The sequence below is a fragment of the Varroa destructor genome, unplaced genomic scaffold (genome assembly GCF_002443255.2).
Source record: "Varroa destructor unplaced genomic scaffold, Vdes_3.0 BEIS01000001.1, whole genome shotgun sequence".
Lineage (NCBI taxonomy): Eukaryota > Metazoa > Arthropoda > Arachnida > Mesostigmata > Varroidae > Varroa > Varroa destructor.
Genome location: NW_019211454.1, coordinates 23,925,352 through 23,946,554, shown reverse-complemented (window position 1 = coordinate 23,946,554; position 21,203 = coordinate 23,925,352). Strand labels below are relative to the sequence as shown.

The window sequence follows — 21,203 nt, the reverse complement described above, 5'->3', positions numbered from 1 at the left end:
ATCTTTTAATGAGCTCCACGAGCTATTCTCCCCCAAGGAGACACGGTCAACTATCAAGTTAACCACTGCATTGAAAATCTCCAAAATATTCGAAGTATACATTGCTGATACGTAAAGCTATATCCGAAACGCGCACCTAAAAACAATACGTCTAAATTATAAATACTTATTCCGATCAGGCCTATAGACCAGGTGTGTGCTTTCGTTATAATGATCGTAATTTCATTCCATTTAATGATATTAAAAAATGCAGTACAGTAAGTGTCGACTAATAAATTAAGTGCGGGCTATTACCGGCGCAAAAGCTAGATTTACTAGCTTTGGCTGACACGGTGATAAAAAAGAAGCACTCGCCATGGTACAATCATTTGCATGTCGCTATATAATAAATAGCCATCGCAATTCATTAACGAACATAGGTGATTAAATGGATGTTTTGCTAAATCTATTTAAGTTCAATCTATATTGACTTGTACAGCTGTTCCACAATCGGCAGAGCGTAGGCAAAGCGTGGAGACATGACTGTCCACATTGTGATTGCTATTGTGTATTTTTATATAAACGTAGTGTTCAATATATACGATCAAGTGTGAATAAATGTTTTTGTATAACGTACATAAAATATAGACGCGTTAGTAGATCTAGTATTCCCGCGTGTTTCTCTCGACAGTTAGAGGAACGCGTCTAATCTCTGCCATATAAACCGCACTCGATGCTTATCTCTATCCTAATATTCGATACTTACTCGATACTCTCGCGCCGTGAAATCAAAGAATAAGATTAGGAGCGGGAAAACAATGGGCTAACAAAGCCCATTTACATTGGGAATCGGGAATTATGATTAGCAATTGCGTAATCTAACATTGTGAATGTAAGCTCTCCGATGATAAATGTAATTTGCTTATTTCTTACTTTAGTATTAAAATTTGGTAACGAAGACGTTTTGATTCTCGTTTATTTCAAGGTAGACATTTCAGCATCCTCAAATTTAGCTTCGCCGCCCTCTCTGTTCGATCGTTGTGTCCGTATTGAAAGCCCTGCCAGACATAAGATCTATAACCATCCATTGCACGTGTTATTTTCTCTAAGGATGACCAAGATCAACTCCAAATATACTACGGGTCGAGATAATATTATAAAACACATTAACGAGAAGCCTAATAGGACATACCTCGTACTTAGTAAAATAAGTTATATTTATTGGTTAGCGATGCAAAGCATCTCACAAATGAAAAATTAACCAATAATGCTAGTATGAAAAAACTCAATTGTAGCCTCGAAATGTACCTGGCTCATTCAACATTATCTGGGGCATGAAACGAGTCAACAAAGTTCAATAGGACTGCAGATAATTCAGCAGCTGGAAATATATATACATCATTTCATCATTACGACTATTCCTGACTATCTTCACTCTGCTTTAACGTATGTCAAGTAATTGCTCGAGCTAAGATTTTCCTTTTAACATTTATTTAATGATAAAAGACAGCACCTATTATTAGTCCGTTCCCATCCCGCTGTAGGACGTGGGCTATGATGATATACTGAACTAGACGTATTACGGCGTAATGACTTTTGCAATTTTTGTAGATAATGTGGTGATAAGCAAAAGCCAGATCTGAAATTCAAATGAAAGTGGAAGACGACACGATAAATTAATAAAAATCTGCATAAAGTAACGTGGACTTGAATCAACTACCGAGAGAACGAAACTGGCAGGAAAAAAGCAGTAACACAAAAACTCGCATTACTGGTCACGCAACCCGCCCGCAAAAGAAACTAAAATACTGAGGAGTCATTAAAGATGGCCGTCACGTCAACTGAAAAGTCAGCCAAAATTAATTCAGAGCCTGAGACATTTCATACCATTATTACATGTCTCTGACGAAAAGTAAGAAGAGCTCTAACAACGGTTGCTAACTCCATGACTACACAAGTTTGCGACACGGCCATTTGAAAATAAACAGTGTGCGTAATCTCAAGTTTTCGCAAAAGCAAAGAGAGATAAGAGCAACAAGAACAGCTTCGTCCGAAGCAGCGACCTTTATTGCCAGATCTATGTTCTGGGATTCGCAGATTGAAGACAAAACGACCAGCTACAAGAATAAAGGATCAAAAAAGCTGTTCAGGCGCACCTAATAGATGGCAAGAACCTAAGTAACCCCCAAAACACGACAATTGCGGTGTCCAAAACATTCACTAAAGACATCATCTTTCTGTATGATAGGAAAGACGAGAAGACGATTTTGTGTTTGGCCTATATGCTGAGTGGACATGGTCTTGTCAAAATGTACCAGCACTAAATCGATTTACTAGAGCGTGACATCTGTACAATCTCGAACAGAAAAGATCTGGGTTCGTTAACCGTACATTCTGGGAATGCGACATGGCCAGGCTATTAGAAGAAGAGCTGGTTCGTCAGACTGGCAACCGAATGTGAGGATTTCAGAACTATAGAAGCATATGCATGGCGAATTTTATTTAATTTAAAAACAGAAATCACCAATAGCAGCATAGGCATAGAGTAAATGTTGTAAGATACCAGTGCAGAACCATCTGAAGTTCCTATTTATCTTTTTATTTGCTTGAAGGTGATGAGATTGACATACACCAAATGTCTTCCAATTTGTTACCAAATGCATTCTAAAAAATGCATATTATAGTCTAAAGTCATTTTTACAGATATAACTAGTGTCCAGATTTATGTATGAGTTTAACCAGTGCTTTGTAATTGTACACGATACCTCAGTCGGTAGCAAAATGCAGGTATTTACCCATATATTTGCGATATACATATATCTTCCAATCTGCGTACAAGCATGTACATAATCCGACGTGATACGGCATCACTACGAAAACAACTCGTTGTATTTGTAAACATAACTTCAATTTATTCAATTTGGAGTAAATATTTCGGTCTACAATTCATAACGTAATGTCCTGCTTGAAGAGCGTGTCCCAAACAGAATAATGTGTATTTCCGCTCATCGCGCGGTAAGTTATATTTATTTCCTCTGCCGATGTACGCTTTCGCTATTTTACAATATTCCGGATAATAGGATAAACGAACTAACGGCGACTGTGCATTTGGCGTTAGAACGTAACTAAAAAAAAAAACAACAATTTGGCGTAATTTTTGCGTTTTATAAATTCATTTGAAGGTGAAGAACGAAATCTAAGTAGCTCGAAGTAGCGGTATGAGCTTATTCTAGCGCTAGTCATATAAATACTTACAAATCGTAGCTATTGTACAGGTAAAGCGCACGAAATTCCCTTTGGAATGAATGCCATGTGCATGTACACAACGGTTGTATTCTACATTGCATCGCACTGAAATGTTTTCATTTATCCACATATATATTATTACGATTTTCTTTATTCCTGATAAATATGTGTTATTTCATTCTGTTCTAGAAAGTAACAAAAAAGTTAAAACGCCTACGAAAGACATCTATTTACTATAATATTACGTTGGGAGACAATCCTGAGATGTTCATGAAAAGTCCGAGAAATCCAGAAAAGAGACAGAATAACGAATAATGCGGCGTAATAAAGATTATCAAAAAATCGCGCTGATGCAATGCTATAAAAGGTAAGGATTAGCTCCTACCGAAGCCTAAGAAACTTGAGGGTGACGGAAAAGAAATGACTGAAAACTGCCGCAGTTTCAAACCAAGTTCTTAAAATATTTGATATTTTGAAGGGAGCTCATTTATTGATCTATAGTTCTCAATGTTAAATCCAGTCATAGGTTAATGAGGTCAGAGTTTGAAGCCGAACAAAGAGCCGTATTATGAATATCTCTGACGACAGATGTGATTTTTGAATAACAGATAAATAACTTCAATAGATATTACTTAAACCCAGGCCAGACATAAGAATGCTGTGATTTTGTCCATTTTGCTTATAATTGAAAGTAGAATAACTATGACATACGTAAGTCTCAAGCTTAATTGTCTAGAGATATCGCAAATCTACACATTTGGCGCCCTTTTCAACGCGAAGTACTGAACATTTATATTGAAATAATTTAGCAAATTGCTACAATTAATACTGCTTGTTGTGCTGCATCTATAAAGGCAGCGTACCCTGTAACAACATAATATAGCCTCAGAGAATCGACGATTTCGCTTGCTAGCTTGTGCTAAGGCTCGCGGCCCGTAGCGAGAGAGCACTACACAAAGCATACACATATCTATTAAGAAATTCACTTTGTAGAACCTTATCCATTAGGATCCACGAATGAATACCATTTTTCTAGATATGGCCAACATGGAGCCACTATACAGTATATTTGGTATAGGAGGCTATATGCGTCACTTACATGCTACAGGGGACACGTTCAAAAATACTTGCTCCTTGCTGTCACCCTGTAGCAGCTGAATTGTTACCCACGTACCGTTAGCATTTTTCACAAGTTGAAAACGTAGAACACATTATTTCAGTTTTGTAGTACGTATGTCAAAACAAAGGTACCAATTAAAACGTTACTAGAAATATATCTCTGACGAGTTACAGCGAAATGAAGTTCTTTAACAAATCTGCGAACTCGTAAATGTCGATATAATTAAGCAATTGTTAAATAGGACAGAACACTGCAATACTACAGCCAATTACCAAGTGGTATTCTGCTCGCCATGTATCAGATATTCCTCAAGATATTGTAAAGTTATTAGAAACATAAGAAATTAAGTTATCTGATGCTGGATAGGGCCACCTCACAAGGAGCGGACCAAATGATGATACTCCTGCCTTAGGCCCGGCTGGTGTAGTAGCCAAAGAACGTTCTAGGCAGAGTACAGAATAAATAAATAGTGAACACAGGCAGAACAAGCAAACGAGCTACGGGCCTATCTTTCTTGCAAAAAAGGTACTTCAGGCCGTTTTGTCTGTCGACTTTTATTTAACTCAACATACTAACTCCAATGTCACTCCAATTACATTTTAGTAATTAACACTATTATTTTATCACATTTAGTTAAGCACCAGTGATGGTACTAATCCAAATGAATGACCCTTTCGCAATTTTCTAGCATCATTACTCCAACGTAAGCCAATTTATTTTCTTTCTCATGGAACTTTTGCTCTCGTTGGTTTTTGTGTCTGGGTAGTTCACCTGGTGGATTAAGCAGATGGCCACATCAGCGCTCCTTTTTCAGGAAACCACTCGAACAGGCGTTCCTTATAAATACGAACCACTTAGCGTATGCATACCATCGGTCAACACACGTAAACTTCACGTGTCAAAAGTTTCCGCCATCGAGTTCTTCGATGTACCCAAAGGGAGTTTCGACGCCATACAACACGAAATACGTCACGGCCAAAAAATCCACAGACACTAAGCAACGCAGCAACCTAATAGGCCAGTCATCTCCACAAAGGACGCCTCTCTCATATTTCGTTAAGAATAGTGTGCCCTTGCAGTTTCTGCAAGTGAGTAAAGTTAAGTGTATATAACTGAACTGCATGAATGATGATACAATGTTGAAAATACTACAGATACATAGTATGCAATAGCCTGTAACGAATTGCTCAAGAACCGGGAATTGGGATAAACTTTTTAATGAATGAATAGGTTTATAGATGTATCTGGGAATGAGAGGGTATATCACAGTTTGAATAGCAAAAAAACAAGAATCAGTGTCTCTCGAAAAAATCAAATACTTATTTTTTTGCTATTTTATTCAACTGATTTTTATCTAAACTAACCAAATGCTATTCATTGTATTTATCTTGCACGTTAACTATCTGTTTTATTTAGCATTTAACTTAGACTTTAATTCGAGACACCGTCCCGGCAAAACATAAGCTTTTCTTCGTGTAACGTGATGGTTCACTTTATCCTGACTACTCGTATCACTACTCGTATTTTTAGTTTGGCGCTGTGGTGTAATACCAGCAATTTGTTCTTTTTCATAAAAATGGATGAAATTCGTAATTTCGTCTATTCCTATCCTTTTATGAAATCTCATTAAATCTTTGTCTCATCTTAGTTTGGTTCTCTCAAGATATCACATCTACGCAAATTTTATGTGGCGTTACTTACTATTCAGGTAAATGATAGGATTTCCTAAAAGATGCTTGGTTAAAAATTAATTTAATAGTCGTCCGATATTTTCCTAATTCTTATTGTTCTTGGAAGCCTGTAAGTGTTCGTTTTTTGCCCCCAGTACCACAGTACAGATCATTATTACACTGTCGGCTGGATACGTTATCAACAGTACAGTCCATGCGAAGAACAAACTCTTATGATTCCTTTAGAGTCTGCTGTGCTGTTGTCAGCCTCACCAGCTTCCGCTTATTACCGTGATTGTTTGGTAATCCTGTACTGTACGCAAGATTATTAAGCATCGCACATGACTTCAGATATCCAATAATAAATAAACATCAATCAGTTTCAATAATTCAAATCAAAATCGATAAGTGTCTCCATGATGGCTTGGTGGATTCTTGTTTGCACGATAGGTATTCAAATCATAAAATGGGACAAAAGCATAGTAACAGGTAAACAGCTGACAAATTTGTTTCAGATAATTGACCCCCACTGTGTAGTCAGCGATTCACATACCTTCAAGTTCACTGAGCAAGGTGTTGTACTCGATTACAACAGAAATCACTATTTCGACAAATGCTATACAAAATAGCATAACCCGCATTGTTCATATTTTGCTGGCATACTTCTGCACCAAAATGGGCACCTTTGCACGTCATCAAATTTGTCACTGGCACGCAAATTTCTCACCGTAAAGATACTCTCTCGTATGCAAGTTCAAATCACTCGGATTTTTCTCGCCTGTATCTTCAATGGGTTCAGATAACTCTTTAGGACCTCTAACTCCAGTAACATCGCATGTCGTAAAATTCACAACATTCATACGAATTCCGCGCAGAAAGATATCCATAAAAAACAGTTTGCATCAATGTACTGCGACTTAAAGCTGGCTCGTTATAGAAGTTTTAATACCGCATCCTCATCATCGAAATCACTGCGGTATGCTATAAAATAACAATTGTACTATTTGTTGTTTTGAAGTTATTTGAGAAGTTTATACCGTACTCCAGATTGTTCCTATGCCTTCTTTAACGAGCTCAAGTATATAATTCATAATAATTTATTTTAATTGTTTGTTCGGTATGTGTATCAGCATAACTCGTTAATAAGTTAATCCTATTCGTAAGCAACATTACCAAAAACAAAAAGATAATCCGTGCTCTGGCCAAAAAACAGTCATAATATAGAATACCGCCATCGGTCTGTCCTTGCGCAGCAATATTTGTGAGCCATAAAAACTAAATGTCGCTACTACAGTATCACTCATCGTCCTATCGATACAGACGTTGGTTTTTTGATTTCGCCAGGACGTATGTACATCTGCTTGCAGTAATCGCGGAAGACAATACGTCCCACCAAAATCGCAAAATTTAAATTTACCGTTTCTGCTGTTATGCTTTGACGATTACATCATTATCGCAATTCGATTATAAACAGTCCGCATTATTAAAAATGGGTTGCTCGGCACAACGCATTCTTACTGCTAAATACTCATTAACTAACAGTTTCAACACAATGTGACTACCACGATTCGCAAATTTAATACTCAGAACGTTAAAAATGAATAAACCTCTTAAATAATTTTAAGAGACTAAGTAGATTGATGCCAAGCCGTTCAGCTCGTTCAAAAAAACATATCAGCCCTGTTTATCAGACTATCGCCGCGGGTTTTGGTACCGTGTCCAAGAAAGCAATATGCAACATAGTCTCACGAAAAGTTTACGCCTTCTTACCTAAAAATTTTTAGCTTGCTAGACGCAAGTCAAGAGATCATGTACAGTGAAGACACATAGTCAGCTGGGTAATTGGACAACAACAAAGTGAACTACATGATGAATCTTCCAAATCAAATCACCTTTATAAATAAAGTACGCATTGCTTCGTAAGCAGAGCGGAATTCTATCATTGGAGTGACGAGAATCTACGTACTCTCTATGGGAAAAAAAATTCTGTTTTATGCGAAATTTCGGTTCAAGGCACCATGGAACCATTTTTCTATCATTTTACCATTCTTCTGGAAATGTACAAACAGTCAATAATGAACGGTACTGTGACAAGATAACCCAGTTTAAATATGCCTTAAATGAATAGGGTGAATCATGTGTTGCATCAAACAATGTCACCATTTCCTGAAATATATTGTGAGCATGCGATGCTCCAATTAAGCAATCGAATTGCCTATCTAGATTGTGCGATATAATGCTTTCACACTTTTCAGTTATTTTTTTTAGGTACAAAATTCATGACGACGAGCCCAGAACCACTCAAGCCTTAACGAAGGGATAAGACGTTGAGTCACTGAAATTTCGCCACAACTATGACAAACCGAGATTCGAATTTTCTTAAAAAAAACGTAATATGCCAGCGAAACCAAAAAAAATAGTTATTAAATGTGAGTAAAGCTAAACCTGTAAACCAGACAATTGTAATTTGTTTAATTCAAAATTTAGGTATTAAATTAAAATGAAAAATTTTATTCCGAATTTGAATTTTTCACTATTGATGAGATACATAATATTTGCCAAGACTACTTCATGCATTTTTCTTATATAGTTGGTTTGAAGCTTTGCTCACTGAGTTAGTGCAAAACTCCTCTGCCTGTTGCGTGATTGTTCATGCCTTCCTATGTATATGTATCAGTCTTTTCTGTAAGCAGTCTTTTCGAGTTGGCCTGTGGCGCTACACTCGTTTGCAATATTTAAAGATAAGTAATATATTTACAAGATTTTTTCTGACTGTTTTGCAATTTGTTCCTACAATTTTCTGTCACATTTGTAATCTTACAGTGTCGTTGATTACCGATGTGTATTATTCAACAAAGAATTTTTTTTATATAGGATTGCATTATTTTTATATAGGATGTAGACCCAGTATCAAAAAGTTTTTGGATTGAATTAAATAAAGGGCCAAACTTTTCTACCTATTATATATTTTTATTAGACTAAAATCGGTTGTACTATTAGAAGGTTACTGATTTGAGGAACGTTGTGTTTTTCTCGTAATGACGTAAGTCTTTAGTGGGAATAAGATGCTCATGATTAAAATAAGAACACGCGAGAATGTTGGAAGAAAACGTAATTATATTTGAAGATGACTATTCAAATACATGATAATACCGCTTTAAAGATGTTGCTTTCGGTAAATAAATTATAATTTACCTGTCTGAGATGGCTTCCCAAATGAAGAATACATACCGATGTTTTTAATGGCCACGTCCGCGAAACCTGGAAATAAAAAAGCGTGAGAAATTCAATCAAGACGTTCTCGCCTGTCAAGGTCAGGCCAACGTACGCAACGTTTTTTAGGCTCTAATGGACTACAAAATGTCGTACTAGAATAATAAGAAACACAAAAGACAAGTCATTGCAGGCCTTTGAAATGGCCAAAGCTTTTTTTTTCATTTCAAAGGCAGGAATACCGTGGGACAGAAAAAAAAGCTAGAACAAATGCACAAATCTCGTAGTCAAATACCGCTATAACGTTAACCCGTGCAAAATCACAAAAAACACTACTTCGTTTATAATGCTGGCGCGATCAAAGTTTCTAGAGAGAGAATAAGGCCTTTTTCATCTATAAATACTCCCGCTCTCGATTTTTCGCTTATCGAGTTCACTGATGAACAAACCAGAACAACTGTGACAGTCGCTCAAATCCGAGTCGGTTCCAACGGGTACAGACAGGAACGATGCTGGCAGCTAGAATTACTGAGTTAAAAATCACAAACTGCGCGCGTTTCGGTGTGGCGGTGCACCTTCTCGAACACACAGGATGGCAGGTAGATAGATACCACCTGACAAGACTAACAGCCGCAGCATCTTCGCCATCTCGATCTCGAAAAACTAGGCGATTGCAACATATTCTTCACTCAGCTACCTGTGAATTCCTTGCTATTTGCTGAATACGTCTTCCTAATGAGCTTCGACTTATACTGGATTGTCCACCGCGTCAACAAAATGTGTTTACGTCTAGATCTATTTGTCTCCGAAATTCTCATGCTTTAAGTTAACCACGGAAGCGGACTGTCTTAAAAGCACAGAGAGTAACAATTCTATGCATATTAAAGATGGACATCCGCCTGTACTGTTGACCTTTTTCTCAAAAAAGGTAAGATATCTCCCATCGTTTAATCCCCGCCAAGCCAAATTTGGCAAGTGAACGGCACGTTGTCTTATCGGCAAGGATGATTACAGACCCATCCCTCTGGAACTAACTGGCACCAGCGATGGATAAACTGGTGGACGACGCCACTACGCCCTAGCCACCTTCGCAGACGCGAACACAGCAACAGCAGTATCGGCAGCTTCACACGCCGTAGTGAAGTCGCAGGTTTCTTCGCTTTCGAACACTGTGAACCCGCAGTACTACGTCCGCGGTTCGGCAGCAGCTCATTCAGTCAGCTGGTCAGGTCAACAGGACGCCGTAAATTGCAGTGGCGGGCGTCCACGCTTATCACGGCAGAACTCAACAGGGCCAGCTGTGCCAGGCGCAGGCTGTGCGCAAACAGCTCACCAAGATCAGCTTTCTTTTTCGCCAAGCAGCAAGCACACCGCGCTTTCATCACCACCACGATACCACGACCACAATCGCCACCATATAATTTTCAGGCTGAGCTGGCCTCTCTCCGCGCTTTTTCGTAGGCTTCACCACGTCACGCACCTCGGCGCCGCGTACGCTTGCACCACCAACACCACCGAAACACCACGGCAATGCCTACAATACAGCATTTCATCTTAATGCCATAGTCAAACCAAAGTTGTCAAAAATGTTGTGCTACTACCAAAACCTGTTCTGAAAAGTAGGTTGTAGTAGTAGCACAACATTGAAAAGTTTGTCTATTTTGGTATTTAGTATTTTCGACGTTTCTGTTTATACGTATACAGAAAAGGCATAACAGTGCAGACTAAGTCTAAACTAGGTTTTGCAATAGGCAGGTGGTACATGACAGTTATATATCACAAAGGCTCTCTGTCTGCAGTTTGGGTAATTAGTCACTAGAGTAGCACAGCTGAGAGAAAATGTCGATCTTGTTCACAAAAAGCGGAAGAAAGGCATAATAATATCTCCTAGAGATTACTTTTATCAGTTAATACTGAACTTCATAGCACTCAACGAATATCATACAAAAGTACCGACTTGTGCACCCAATCTTAAAAACCAATTCAATACGCCACCGGAACCCATCTTTGAAAAGTCGTAGTTCGACTATTGCTATCTTTATTGCTACAAAAGGTCGTCAGCTGCCACTGCAACCTTTAGGGTTAGTAGAGAAGATAAAGTGAACCATTAGCTTAACTCGTTCAAGCAATAAGTATTTTGAATCGCTTATGGTTGTCTACGACGTATTCTCAAAAAATGAACTGCCGTGTCCATCTAACAAGCATCTTAATAAGCTTACCATTTACGGCACTTCTGTCCAAGAAGCTTGTATGCTTGAAACTATCAGTGAACGATTACGGTCGAGAAATCTGCACATTTTGAGATCACTGTGAGGCAAACTGATCTCATCTTCAAATCGGTCGTTCCGTTTTCATTCACTGACACGTCTCCCGCTGTCTCTTTCCATTACTCTGCCATGCTGTCGACAACGCGTCAGCACCAGCTTCTTGCTTTCTTTTGAATACCATACCGTGCTGGCCGCTTTTTCTTTGATTTCGCAACGTGTCAGCTTGATATTATCTCATTTCAATTCACACCCGTTCATTACAGCCCTCCTTAAATTTTCCTTTTCCGTCTTACGGATGTCCGGGTTTTGCCCTCATTTTTTGGTCGTCATCAGAATATAATATATTCGAATGCTTTGGACTTCTTCGCGGATTTCAATCGTCTCTGTCGTCACGAGAGCCCTCAGGAGATCGGCTATGGTCTTCGTCGTCATCGTCGCCAGCGTCACCATTACGCTCCTCCGAATCCCGCTGTCCCTGTCTATCAATGGGTGACCTGCTTCTTTCTCTGGAATCGTCCCGATCTCTTTCCCGTGATTCATCATCGCGGTCCCTAGATCGATTATCCCGGTCCGTGTCACGGGTGGGCGATGTGTCATCCCGATCCCTTGACGCTTCTCGAGAGTGTGACCGATCATCGCGCTCCCTGTCGGCGGAGGCGTCTCGATCCTTTGATCGTGACCTGTTTCGATCTCTGTCGCCTGACCTTGAACGATCGCGGGACTTGTCTCGAGATGAACGGTCTCTTTCTTTCGATCGCGATCTGCGGTCGTTACGATCATCGTCCTTTGACGTGGAACGCTTACGAGAATCCGAACGCGATCGGCGCCGGTGCGAACGCGAGCGGGAACGTCTAGAAAACAGCGAGTAGGAATTGAAAGAGTGAGTATTTTAATGAAGATAGCTGATTACTAAGCTGGTGTTTATTCAATTTTAAGAATTCATACAAGGGTTTATTATTCCAAAGCACGACTCATGTTTGATTTGAACATTGAACTTTGACATTGCAATAGAACGCTTTTTTACCCAACTTTTGGAACTGTATCCAAATATAAATGGAATACTAAGAATGGAATCGTAGGAATTTTATATATATATATATATATATATATATAAGCAAATAGAAATCAACAGCGCATTAAGTTAAAAAGCCTGTAAAACTGGAAAAATAATGTAACAATATCGATTTGCTCAACGTTTAATTTTGGTAGAACTTTGCCAGAAGAGAACATGTTCTCACCCAGCAAAGAAAAAAATGTTCAACTTACACAACGCACCTCTCACACCTTAATGATAGCCATGGCAAAAAATTGCGGTTTGAGCTAATTGACTAACGATTTTACTTGTTTGATCTGGCTCTCGGCGATTTTTTTGTTTCGGAACAGGAAAATACGTTCGTAAAAGCATATTTTTACAGACTACGATACTATTTACTATTTGAATGAACTAGAGAGAACTGTGCATCATTGAAAAGGGTGAATATACCTACGAGTAGACTCCGTCAAACAGAAAACAGTAGAGAAGTAAAACAACATTTAACAAAGGAAAAAAAAAGACCGTTCTGTGTCATTGAAAACTCTTCAAACTGCCGACGTACATATAATATTTCAGCTTACCTGTCGCGAGAGCGGGAACGTGTTCGGCTTCGCCGCCGACTGCGGCGATCCCTTGAACGAGACCTCTCGCGGCCGCCGCGACCACCCGGCCGTGCGTACTTGGCCATAGCGATACGGAGCTCGCGACCGTCCAATCTGAAAAAAGGATCATGAACATATACAATAATGGTAATAAAGCTTACTAAAAAATCAGAGGAATGGAACTAAATAAGTGCAATACTCATTAAATCAAATAAAAGCGCGTTTCAAGAACATATTAGACAACGTTTTTTTAAGTCTAGGGAATGAGCGGCTAAAAACATCTCTTTACATCTATCTAAATCTCTGAATCAAACAAAAGCACTTCGTTTGTGGCCATTTATAGCTGAGCAAGACCAATAATCGCGCACATGGAACAGAACGGCCAGTAGTTGGAACTAGCTGCCGGAACAGTAAATATACAGCAGAGACTTAGATACGCAAAGAATTAGTCTCGATAAACTACACATTAGCACTGCAACAAACCCAATAAAGCAGTCCTTACGAAGAAACGTACCTGTATCCATCCAGACAATCCATCGCCTCTTCGGCATCTCGCCGGTCGTAAAACCTTACGAAGGCAAAGCCTCGCGACTCATTATTGCGCGGATTTCGTGGGATATAAACGTCTCCTACATCGCCATATTTTCTGTATCCGCAGCAACGTGTATAGCAAATGGTTATTTATCAGATAACACTATGTATATATATTCCTAGAAACCTGTTAGGTTGTATAGCAGTGTATTAATTATCTATAGCATGATTTTGTCCGAAACCTTTAAATGTTAATCCAAGTTAAATCATCGCACACGTTTCCAAGGACTTATGGGGCATGTACAGGCTTAAAAAAATCAAATCCACCATTATTGTTGGTAAACAATTATGTTTTTCATTTTCATCAGCTTTTTTAATCATCGTAGGTAAGATGCGCTCCGGGCAAATTCGGCACAATTAACTGCGGCAAATTCGTGGCAGCATCGTTTTTTTCTATATGCACATGCAGACAATGACAATATTTATTCAACTACATTGAATAAAAGCCTATTTAAAAATGTTATTGGTTCGTTAGCACACTAATTAGTTGAGCGACTCGCTGTATAGATATTTAGTTTTTCAGGTACGCACACAAAGCATTAAATTCCCGACACGAACCTAAATACACGTTTAAGGTCTTCGATCGTTGTCCGATAAGTTAGGTTATCCACTTTAAGGGACACCATTCCATGGATGTCAGGGGGACCTCGACCTCCTCGTGACATACTTTGCTTCTATCGTATTTTGAATACGAAGATCTTCGACCCGTATATGGTCAGCAGGAACTCACTCAGTCTATTGCCGAATTTGTTATCAATGAAGTATTCACTGCTTTGCCGTACTACACGAAATGCGCCAAGAATCAGAGAGTCAGCAGTATACGAGTCTGGTGAAGTCTGACTATGGCTAGCTTTTCTAATGTAAAGGACGCAGTCTTGCGTAGCGGCAACGCACTTGGAGAAGACCAACGCCACTACGACCACAACATAAACGCGGAGAATTGATTGACCCGGCGGGCACGCGACGGCGAGTCTGTTTGCGAGATGGGTAAGTGTGCATAACTAATTCAAAAGCGCGACGCATCAAAAGTTCGCTTGTCTGGGATTGCAAGCAGACGAACAGCTCGCACGCCCGGGTGGGCGCGCTTAAACCGAGAGCCTCTAGCAAGCGAGCCTATTGTAATAAAATGATACGAATCCTCAAGATCCTTAACGCATTTGTCTACAGATATATACTCGTGAAGCTGTATAGAAATGCATCGTAGTATGTGCATGCATACATCATATAAGTTGGTAATTGATTTGAAAAACGGAATCATATTTGCATTGCAGTGCTCGATGTTCATCAAGCTTGTCTTCGAAATGTACAATTCAAGCATGTTTCTAGTTTTTCTTACGGAGGTTGTTACTTTAAAACGTGTTGCTACATTTCGTGTGGTGGACCCTGCCCACGAAGCCTCATCAACCGTCTAGCTAGCAAGCTTTTACGAGTGTTCATGATGCCCGCTTTATTAGCATGAGTCGCGAAACATAAGCAATAGCTGAAGTGTCATGTATGGGAAATGGCCATCAAGCTGAACAAAATAATTCTTTCTTCTCAGGTTCGTGTATGTTAAGGCTTGTTTGGGTCGGGATGTTTATAAATGTGTGCTTTCAGCAAGTCCATACATTTAAATGTGGCAAGTAGAAATTAAAAATTGCGAATTAAGTTTTTCGCAATACTTCATCTATTTTTACCCGTCCACGTACAAGAAGTGCGGTCGGCGGTAACCTTTATCCGCTCTACAAATAAATCAATGTGTTAAGTATATAAATGTTTTCCATTTCTCTATTGTTGCCGCTGCTTGCTAATGTTATGGTCGTTGTGCTGTTGTTCAATTGATTAAAATATTTTTGTCGCTAATGAATGTGCCTACATTGATAATAAGATAGAAATTTTGCATGATTACAACTTTTTTCAAAAATTGTATAGTAACATTATTTATATTTTTTTTTTAGCTTAGAACCTACAAGCGTCATAATCAGGATAGTTCAAAATGGTTGAGATAAATGCAGACATTGACAACTGGATAGAACTTGCCAAACAGTGCAAATATCTACCCGAGGCAGACCTAAAGGTAAAAAAACTGGTTCAGGTTACCCGTGATTTGAGTGTTCAGGTGTTTTGCTTGTATGGTCAACTTGGCATATTTGGTCAAACACTATTTAAAGCGTTACACTTAAAAAAAACATCGATCCACAATAATAGTGGACAGATGGACGGCGCCACACTGTAACTGCTCGTCTTCAGTAGCAATTATTCAATTATATGTGTTCCCATTAATTATCCAAGAATCGTTGTTTTTACATATATTCCTGTAAATAAACAATTTGGTTTAATTTTTGAGTTGAATTCAATCACATAGTCTTCACAAATAAAACGAGAAAATTTATTAGCGTGAAAATGTGAACCATATGATATTTGCCGAAATATACACATCAAAATGTTTTATCTAACGCGTTTTGCTGCTATTTTTTAGAAACTTTGCAATATGGTCTGTCAGATTCTGATTGAAGAGAACAATGTACAGCCAGTATCATCGCCGGTTACGGTTTGCGGGGATATTCATGGCCAGTTCTACGATCTTGAAGAGCTATTCCGATGTGGAGGACATGTTCCGGACACCAATTATGTATTTATGGGCGATTTTGTTGATCGAGGATATTACTCGCTGGAAACCTTCACCCGGCTTCTGACTCTTAAAGCGAAGTGAGTGCTGCGATTTGATTAAAAAAGGACAGCGTACCAAATTGTTTTTCTATGCTTTCTCTCGACGTTAGATAGCAATGCGTGTGCAAACGTGCGCAGCCAAGTCCAGAAAACTTTAAGCGAATTCTCCTCTCTCTTAAACATCTACCGCTATCATTTACTGATGATACTGAATAAATGTTATTGGAACTGTTTGAACTTTTCATTCACTAAACCTAGCTTTAGCAGAACCTTGCCATTGGTTATTCTTTAGGAGCCGTAACCCATTAGCATTTGAAGTTCATAGGTGGCGCTTCGTAAAACACAAAACTGGAAACTTTTCGTCCGAAATTAGAAGCCCATCCCAAAAACCACACACAGTATACGTAAATGTGGTCCAGTAGATGATGTTAAATATATTTCTATACTAATCTGAAATATCTAGGTATCCAAAAAAGATGACATTGCTTCGTGGAAATCACGAATCTCGTCAGATCACGCAAGTTTATGGATTTTACGATGAGTGCCAGCAAAAGTATGGAAACGCCAATGCGTGGAAATACTGCTGTAAGGTTTTCGACTTACTGACACTAGCGGCGATCATCGACGGAGAAATATTTTGCGTTCATGGGGGACTTAGCCCAGAAATTAAGGCGCTTGATCAGGTTTGTACATCCTGAAAAATGGCAACAATTTTTGCATCCGTTAGTACAGTAAAAGCATGCAATCTAGAACGGAGTCAACAACTATCGTGATTCCTCATCATTCTTGGTTATGTTGGAGACATTCAGTAAGACAACTGTCATATAATTACATCAATATGTTTATTCCTGCGTCCACTTTGTTTTCCTTTTACAGATCCGCACAATTCAACGGAACCAGGAAATCCCACATAAAGGCGCGTTTTGTGATTTGGTGTGGTCGGATCCCGATGAAGTGGAGACGTGGAGCTGCTCTCCGCGGGGAGCCGGATGGTTATTCGGAGCAAAAGCAACTCATGAATTCATGACTTACAATTCTCTTAGTCTCATTTGTCGAGCTCACCAACTTGTCCACGAAGGGTACAAATATATGTTCGAAGATAAACTCGTTACTGTCTGGTCGGCACCTAACTACTGTTATAGGTAATAAGCTTTATGCAGACACCCGTCTAAAGTTTGCCAATAACCAATACATAAGTACGGTAGAGTTGCAATGAGATTCGATGCTTAAGCAGAAGCTAACGCTTCTGTACAACATCAATGAAAGTATTCGTTTAATGTTTATAGTTTGCTATTTACTGTGTTCCGTTCATTCTATTTTGTACTACAGATGTGGCAATGTGGCCGCCGTGCTGGAGATCTCGAACGATCAGAAGAAAAACCCAAAGATCTTTAATGCGGTTCCCGATCACGAACGGGTAATTCCAGAACGTCATATTGCGCCATATTTTTTGTAGATAGATAGGTATAAAAAGAAATTTAAGAAATTACGGCGACGGAGGGGATCAGGAAGCTGACAAGAAAATGAAACGATGAAAACTGATGAAGCTTATACACTCCTATAGTACGTATAGTGGGAAAGTAATTATTGCGCACCATATACCTGCTATAATTATTGAGCTCTAATTTGTATTTAGACCAAAATTAACATTTAGTAGAGAGTCGACAGAAGGAGCTGAGTCGTTGCAGTCGCTAACACTGTAAGAGGGATGCAGATTCACTCGTGTGTTCCATTAGAGTAGGTCTTGTAAAAAGCATGATCCCCAGCACACGCAGCGGTTCCAGATCTAGCCAAAGAACAGACGACTTTATTGAGTTCGAATGCGGGCGATGTTGTTGCTCATGTCTAAATGATAAACGATGTTAATAGGTGTCCTCGCAGGGGTACACACCTGTCCCCATACAAATAGTGTGATTAGATAGAGAGGGACGCAATTTTGCAGAGAATGAAATTTTTTATATTGATTTAAACTATTGAAAAATAAATGCTATGTTAACAATATTTACTCAAGCAGAAATTGACATAAAGTAATATTGACTCGGCGCTAGCAGACGACAGTTCCCTTTACAAACCCTGTAGAAATCTTAGCTTTGCTTTTACTTTGTATTAGTGTTGGTGTCGTTATTGCAGATAAGCCAAAAATGAATTTTGAAAAAGAAATATATGCATGATAGTTATAATAATAAGCGCTGGTACGCAAAAAAAATAGAAAATGAGCGCCAAGAAGCCTCTAATCGACAAAAGGAAGTACTCTAATCGAAGATGTACCCTATTCAAAGCACAATTATAGACAGACGGAAGTATTAAACAGTATCGTACTAACTCTCAGCAAACAATACAAAGCCGCATACTATCTATAGACACATTTCGTTAATGTAGAGTAGTACTATAGGGTGAAGAAATAGGTGCTGATTAGATCTGGAATGCAGATACATAACACGAAAAACAAACAGGGGGTACAAAGCTTAGCAGATATCCATGTGGATAAGCAAAGGGTGGGTGATGGAGTCAGAATGGTATCAAAAGGTTCACAGAATAGCGCGAAAGCTCATCAGGAAGGCTGGTCACGTGTGTAGATTATTCTCCAATCTGTTAAATATTAATAATGATTATAATATTAGTGGTGTTCAAAGGCAGCCTTCAAAGGAGCTGAACTGAAGTCTGATCTGCGTGTATGTGTTTTACAATGGCGACGTACAAGCGTATATAAATTTTGAGTAGCATATTATTATATTGCATTAAATTAATGTTATTAGCAGCAATGGCCGTAAATCTGTAGAAAAAACACAATGTGCTATCGTTTGAGTTTGAACGTGAATATTGTGATAATTTAGAAATTAATTAATAACATTATGGTTATAAATAAAGAGAATAATGAGATAACTTTGTGGAATTCGATTTATCTAGATTCGACTACTATTCCTCTACACAAATTACACGGTTTTTACTCGCCGTTCCGTAGGCAAAATTGTACTACACAGGACTAAATTAAGTTAATAGTTCTTCGACTAACAAGAGTCTGTATTAACCTTTCGATTCATATGTAAGTAGAAAAATGGCTCTTCTTACATCCCGCATAACAGTGAACTGAACCCATTTTGTGTGAAATGTGTTTTCAGTGGTTTGGAAAAGGTAGTTACGATGTTAGTGAAAAAATTTTATATTGGTATATGCTCCAAGGCCCCACGGGAGGGTTGTTTGCCTACAGTGATGAGCGTAGAGCATCAAAAGTCGTTGAGTTGTTAAAAGCTGGAAAGGTAACAATTGAGCAGTACTGAACTGCTAGAAAACGATTTTGTCTTGTCAAACTTACCCATAGCAGTCCTAGACGTTTCAATATTGGCATCTATTTATAATAGTGACATGACAAAGGAGAACAAAAGAAACTCTTCTGCTATTAGCCAATTTTTCGCAATGGCTTCAAGTAACGACGGTCGGTTATAATCAGAAAAACACGCCCTTGCAATTATAAGAAATCAAACAAATTGTTTAAAAATGTACAATTTTAGCAGCAATTAGAAAATTACATCAGTCAATAAGTCAAAATAAAAAAGTAGAAGGCAAAAAGACAAAAAAGTAAATTTTATGCTAGGAGCTCGCAAATAGTGGAAATTAATACAATCTGTTAGTAGAAAGAGGGGATTTTTTTAGTTGAATAACAAATTAAGCAGCTGTAAGAAAGCGCTTTAAAAAGTAACTGATAGGTGTTCTATAGGTTAAGTCTTGTCAAGTCTCATGGATTACTCGTCTGTTACGCCCTCGTAATCTGGGTTTCATTGTGCGTTTTTCACCGTCAAATTACTAAATGAGAAAAAAAAACAAACTTTCGCTAGGTTCAAACGACAATTTATTTTCAAAGGGTAACGAAACGTATCAATATAAATAAATAAGTACCTATGTAGGATTGATATAATTCTTATATATATATAATTTCTGCATGATTCACGATATCAGATAATTAACAATCATCAATAATCAGACAACGTTGTATACAAATCATTCAGTTTTTGTGTAAAAAAACGTACCATTTGAACTTTCTTATATAAAAAAAAATATTGAATATATTGCTGTGGATATCTTCTGTTTTCATATGTACGGCTTATTTCTATAAATACACTTATATCTACTTTGTTTCTGCCGTGAAGTAACAAAAGAAATAATAGCAAAAATCGTAACCATAACAAACAGAAATTTATCTATCTAACTTCCTGCATTTGTACGGAAATTAAGGACTTAAATTTCTTTCTTTCTTCTAATTTTGCTCTGAACAATTGCCTATATTATTTGTGCATTTTGCATACAGGCTGATTATTGCATTTTAAATCTAAAAAAAAGGCTTTCCATTATCTGTAGAGCTCAGAGACAACGTCTTCAACTAAAATATTAATATTTCAACTTAGCTAAGAAGATATCCACACCTGATTCAAGGGTGTGCAAAAAAAGTTTACCAAACAATGACCATCGATAGCGTTTTCGCATTGGCCCCGCATTGGTAATTTCATCACAAATATTTTCCTAGAATTAGACTTGGTAGCATCAAATACGTTTTGAATAATAGTGTGTGTCTTTTAATTCGGATTTTTATATTACGACACAACTAAATCTTGCTACATCGCATTAAGTCTTTTCAAAATTAAATTCAATTTAAGTATGTAGGTTATTTGTTCTACGGCTCTTTACGATTCAAAGTTTTTTGTATGAGGATGCCGGAAACCATGCTTCAGTGAGCCTTTTGTACCGATGGCATAATAGAAAAAGTTTCGGTTCCTTAGCGGATTAAAATTTTAGCATTTGGATTAAAAAATCTCAAATTATTAGCACAGTAGGCAAACA

The 21,203-nt window shown here is 38.2% G+C and overlaps 2 protein-coding genes and 1 long non-coding RNA gene across 11 annotated transcripts; 1 reads left to right on the top strand and 2 right to left on the bottom strand.

Annotated features, from left to right (window-relative positions):
- Nucleotides 1–937: 937 nt before the first annotated feature.
- LOC147758412 (uncharacterized) lies at nt 938–5,107 on the bottom strand. Its single transcript, XR_015329776.1, has 2 exons — nt 3,235–5,107; nt 938–1,618 (listed from the first exon to the last, which is right to left on the bottom strand). It is a non-coding gene; the product is annotated as an uncharacterized LOC147758412 (long non-coding RNA).
- A 4,005-nt stretch (nt 5,108–9,112) lies between these two features.
- On the bottom strand, nt 9,113–14,731 carry LOC111246801 (uncharacterized). Of its 4 annotated transcripts, none has more exons than XM_086988807.1 (6): nt 14,280–14,731; nt 13,645–13,776; nt 13,110–13,244; nt 11,448–12,346; nt 10,245–10,762; nt 9,113–9,276 (listed from the first exon to the last, which is right to left on the bottom strand). In XM_086988807.1, the coding sequence occupies exons 1-4, from the start codon at nt 14,384–14,386 to the stop codon at nt 11,869–11,871; spliced, it is 852 nt and encodes a 283-aa protein (XP_086844933.1). In that variant the 5' UTR covers nt 14,387–14,731; the 3' UTR covers nt 9,113–9,276; nt 10,245–10,762; nt 11,448–11,868. The 4 variants fall into 4 exon arrangements, with proteins under 4 accessions (XP_086844933.1, XP_086845334.1, XP_022652758.1 ...); XM_086989208.1 differs by having other exon boundaries at nt 10,315–10,762; XM_022797023.2 differs by having other exon boundaries at nt 10,562–10,762.
- A 333-nt stretch (nt 14,732–15,064) lies between these two features.
- On the top strand, nt 15,065–19,253 carry PpV (Protein phosphatase V). 6 transcript variants are annotated; one of them, XM_022796979.2, is made up of 6 exons: nt 15,065–15,261; nt 15,664–15,777; nt 16,180–16,409; nt 16,834–17,053; nt 17,247–17,512; nt 17,700–19,253. In XM_022796979.2, the coding sequence occupies exons 2-6, from the start codon at nt 15,697–15,699 to the stop codon at nt 17,824–17,826; spliced, it is 924 nt and encodes a 307-aa protein (XP_022652714.1). In that variant the 5' UTR covers nt 15,065–15,261; nt 15,664–15,696; the 3' UTR covers nt 17,827–19,253. The 6 variants fall into 6 exon arrangements, with proteins under 6 accessions (XP_022652714.1, XP_022652698.1, XP_086842683.1 ...); XM_022796963.2 differs by having other exon boundaries at nt 15,659–15,777; XM_086986557.1 differs by having other exon boundaries at nt 15,261–15,339; nt 15,659–15,777.
- Nucleotides 19,254–21,203: the final 1,950 nt, after the last annotated feature.

Bases quoted from the DNA above. Each gene is read 5' to 3' on its own strand.
- LOC111246801 (XM_086988807.1), bottom strand. From the start codon at position 14,386: ATGTCACGAGGAGGTCGAGGTCCCCCTGACATCCATGGAATGGTGTCC. The intron at 13,777-14,279 runs GTTCGTGTCGGG...CTGCGGATACAG, and splicing joins GACCTTAAACGTGTATTTAG to AAAATATGGCGATGTAGGAG. The intron at 12,347-13,109 runs GTAAGCTGAAAT...GCTGTTTTCTAG, and splicing joins CGTTCCCGCTCTCGCGACAG to ACGTTCCCGCTCGCGTTCGC.
- PpV (XM_022796979.2), top strand. From the start codon at position 15,697: ATGGTTGAGATAAATGCAGACATTGACAACTGGATAGAACTTGCCAAA. The intron at 16,410-16,833 runs GTGAGTGCTGCG...TGAAATATCTAG, and splicing joins CTTCTGACTCTTAAAGCGAA to GTATCCAAAAAAGATGACAT. The intron at 17,054-17,246 runs GTTTGTACATCC...TTCCTTTTACAG, and splicing joins AAATTAAGGCGCTTGATCAG to ATCCGCACAATTCAACGGAA.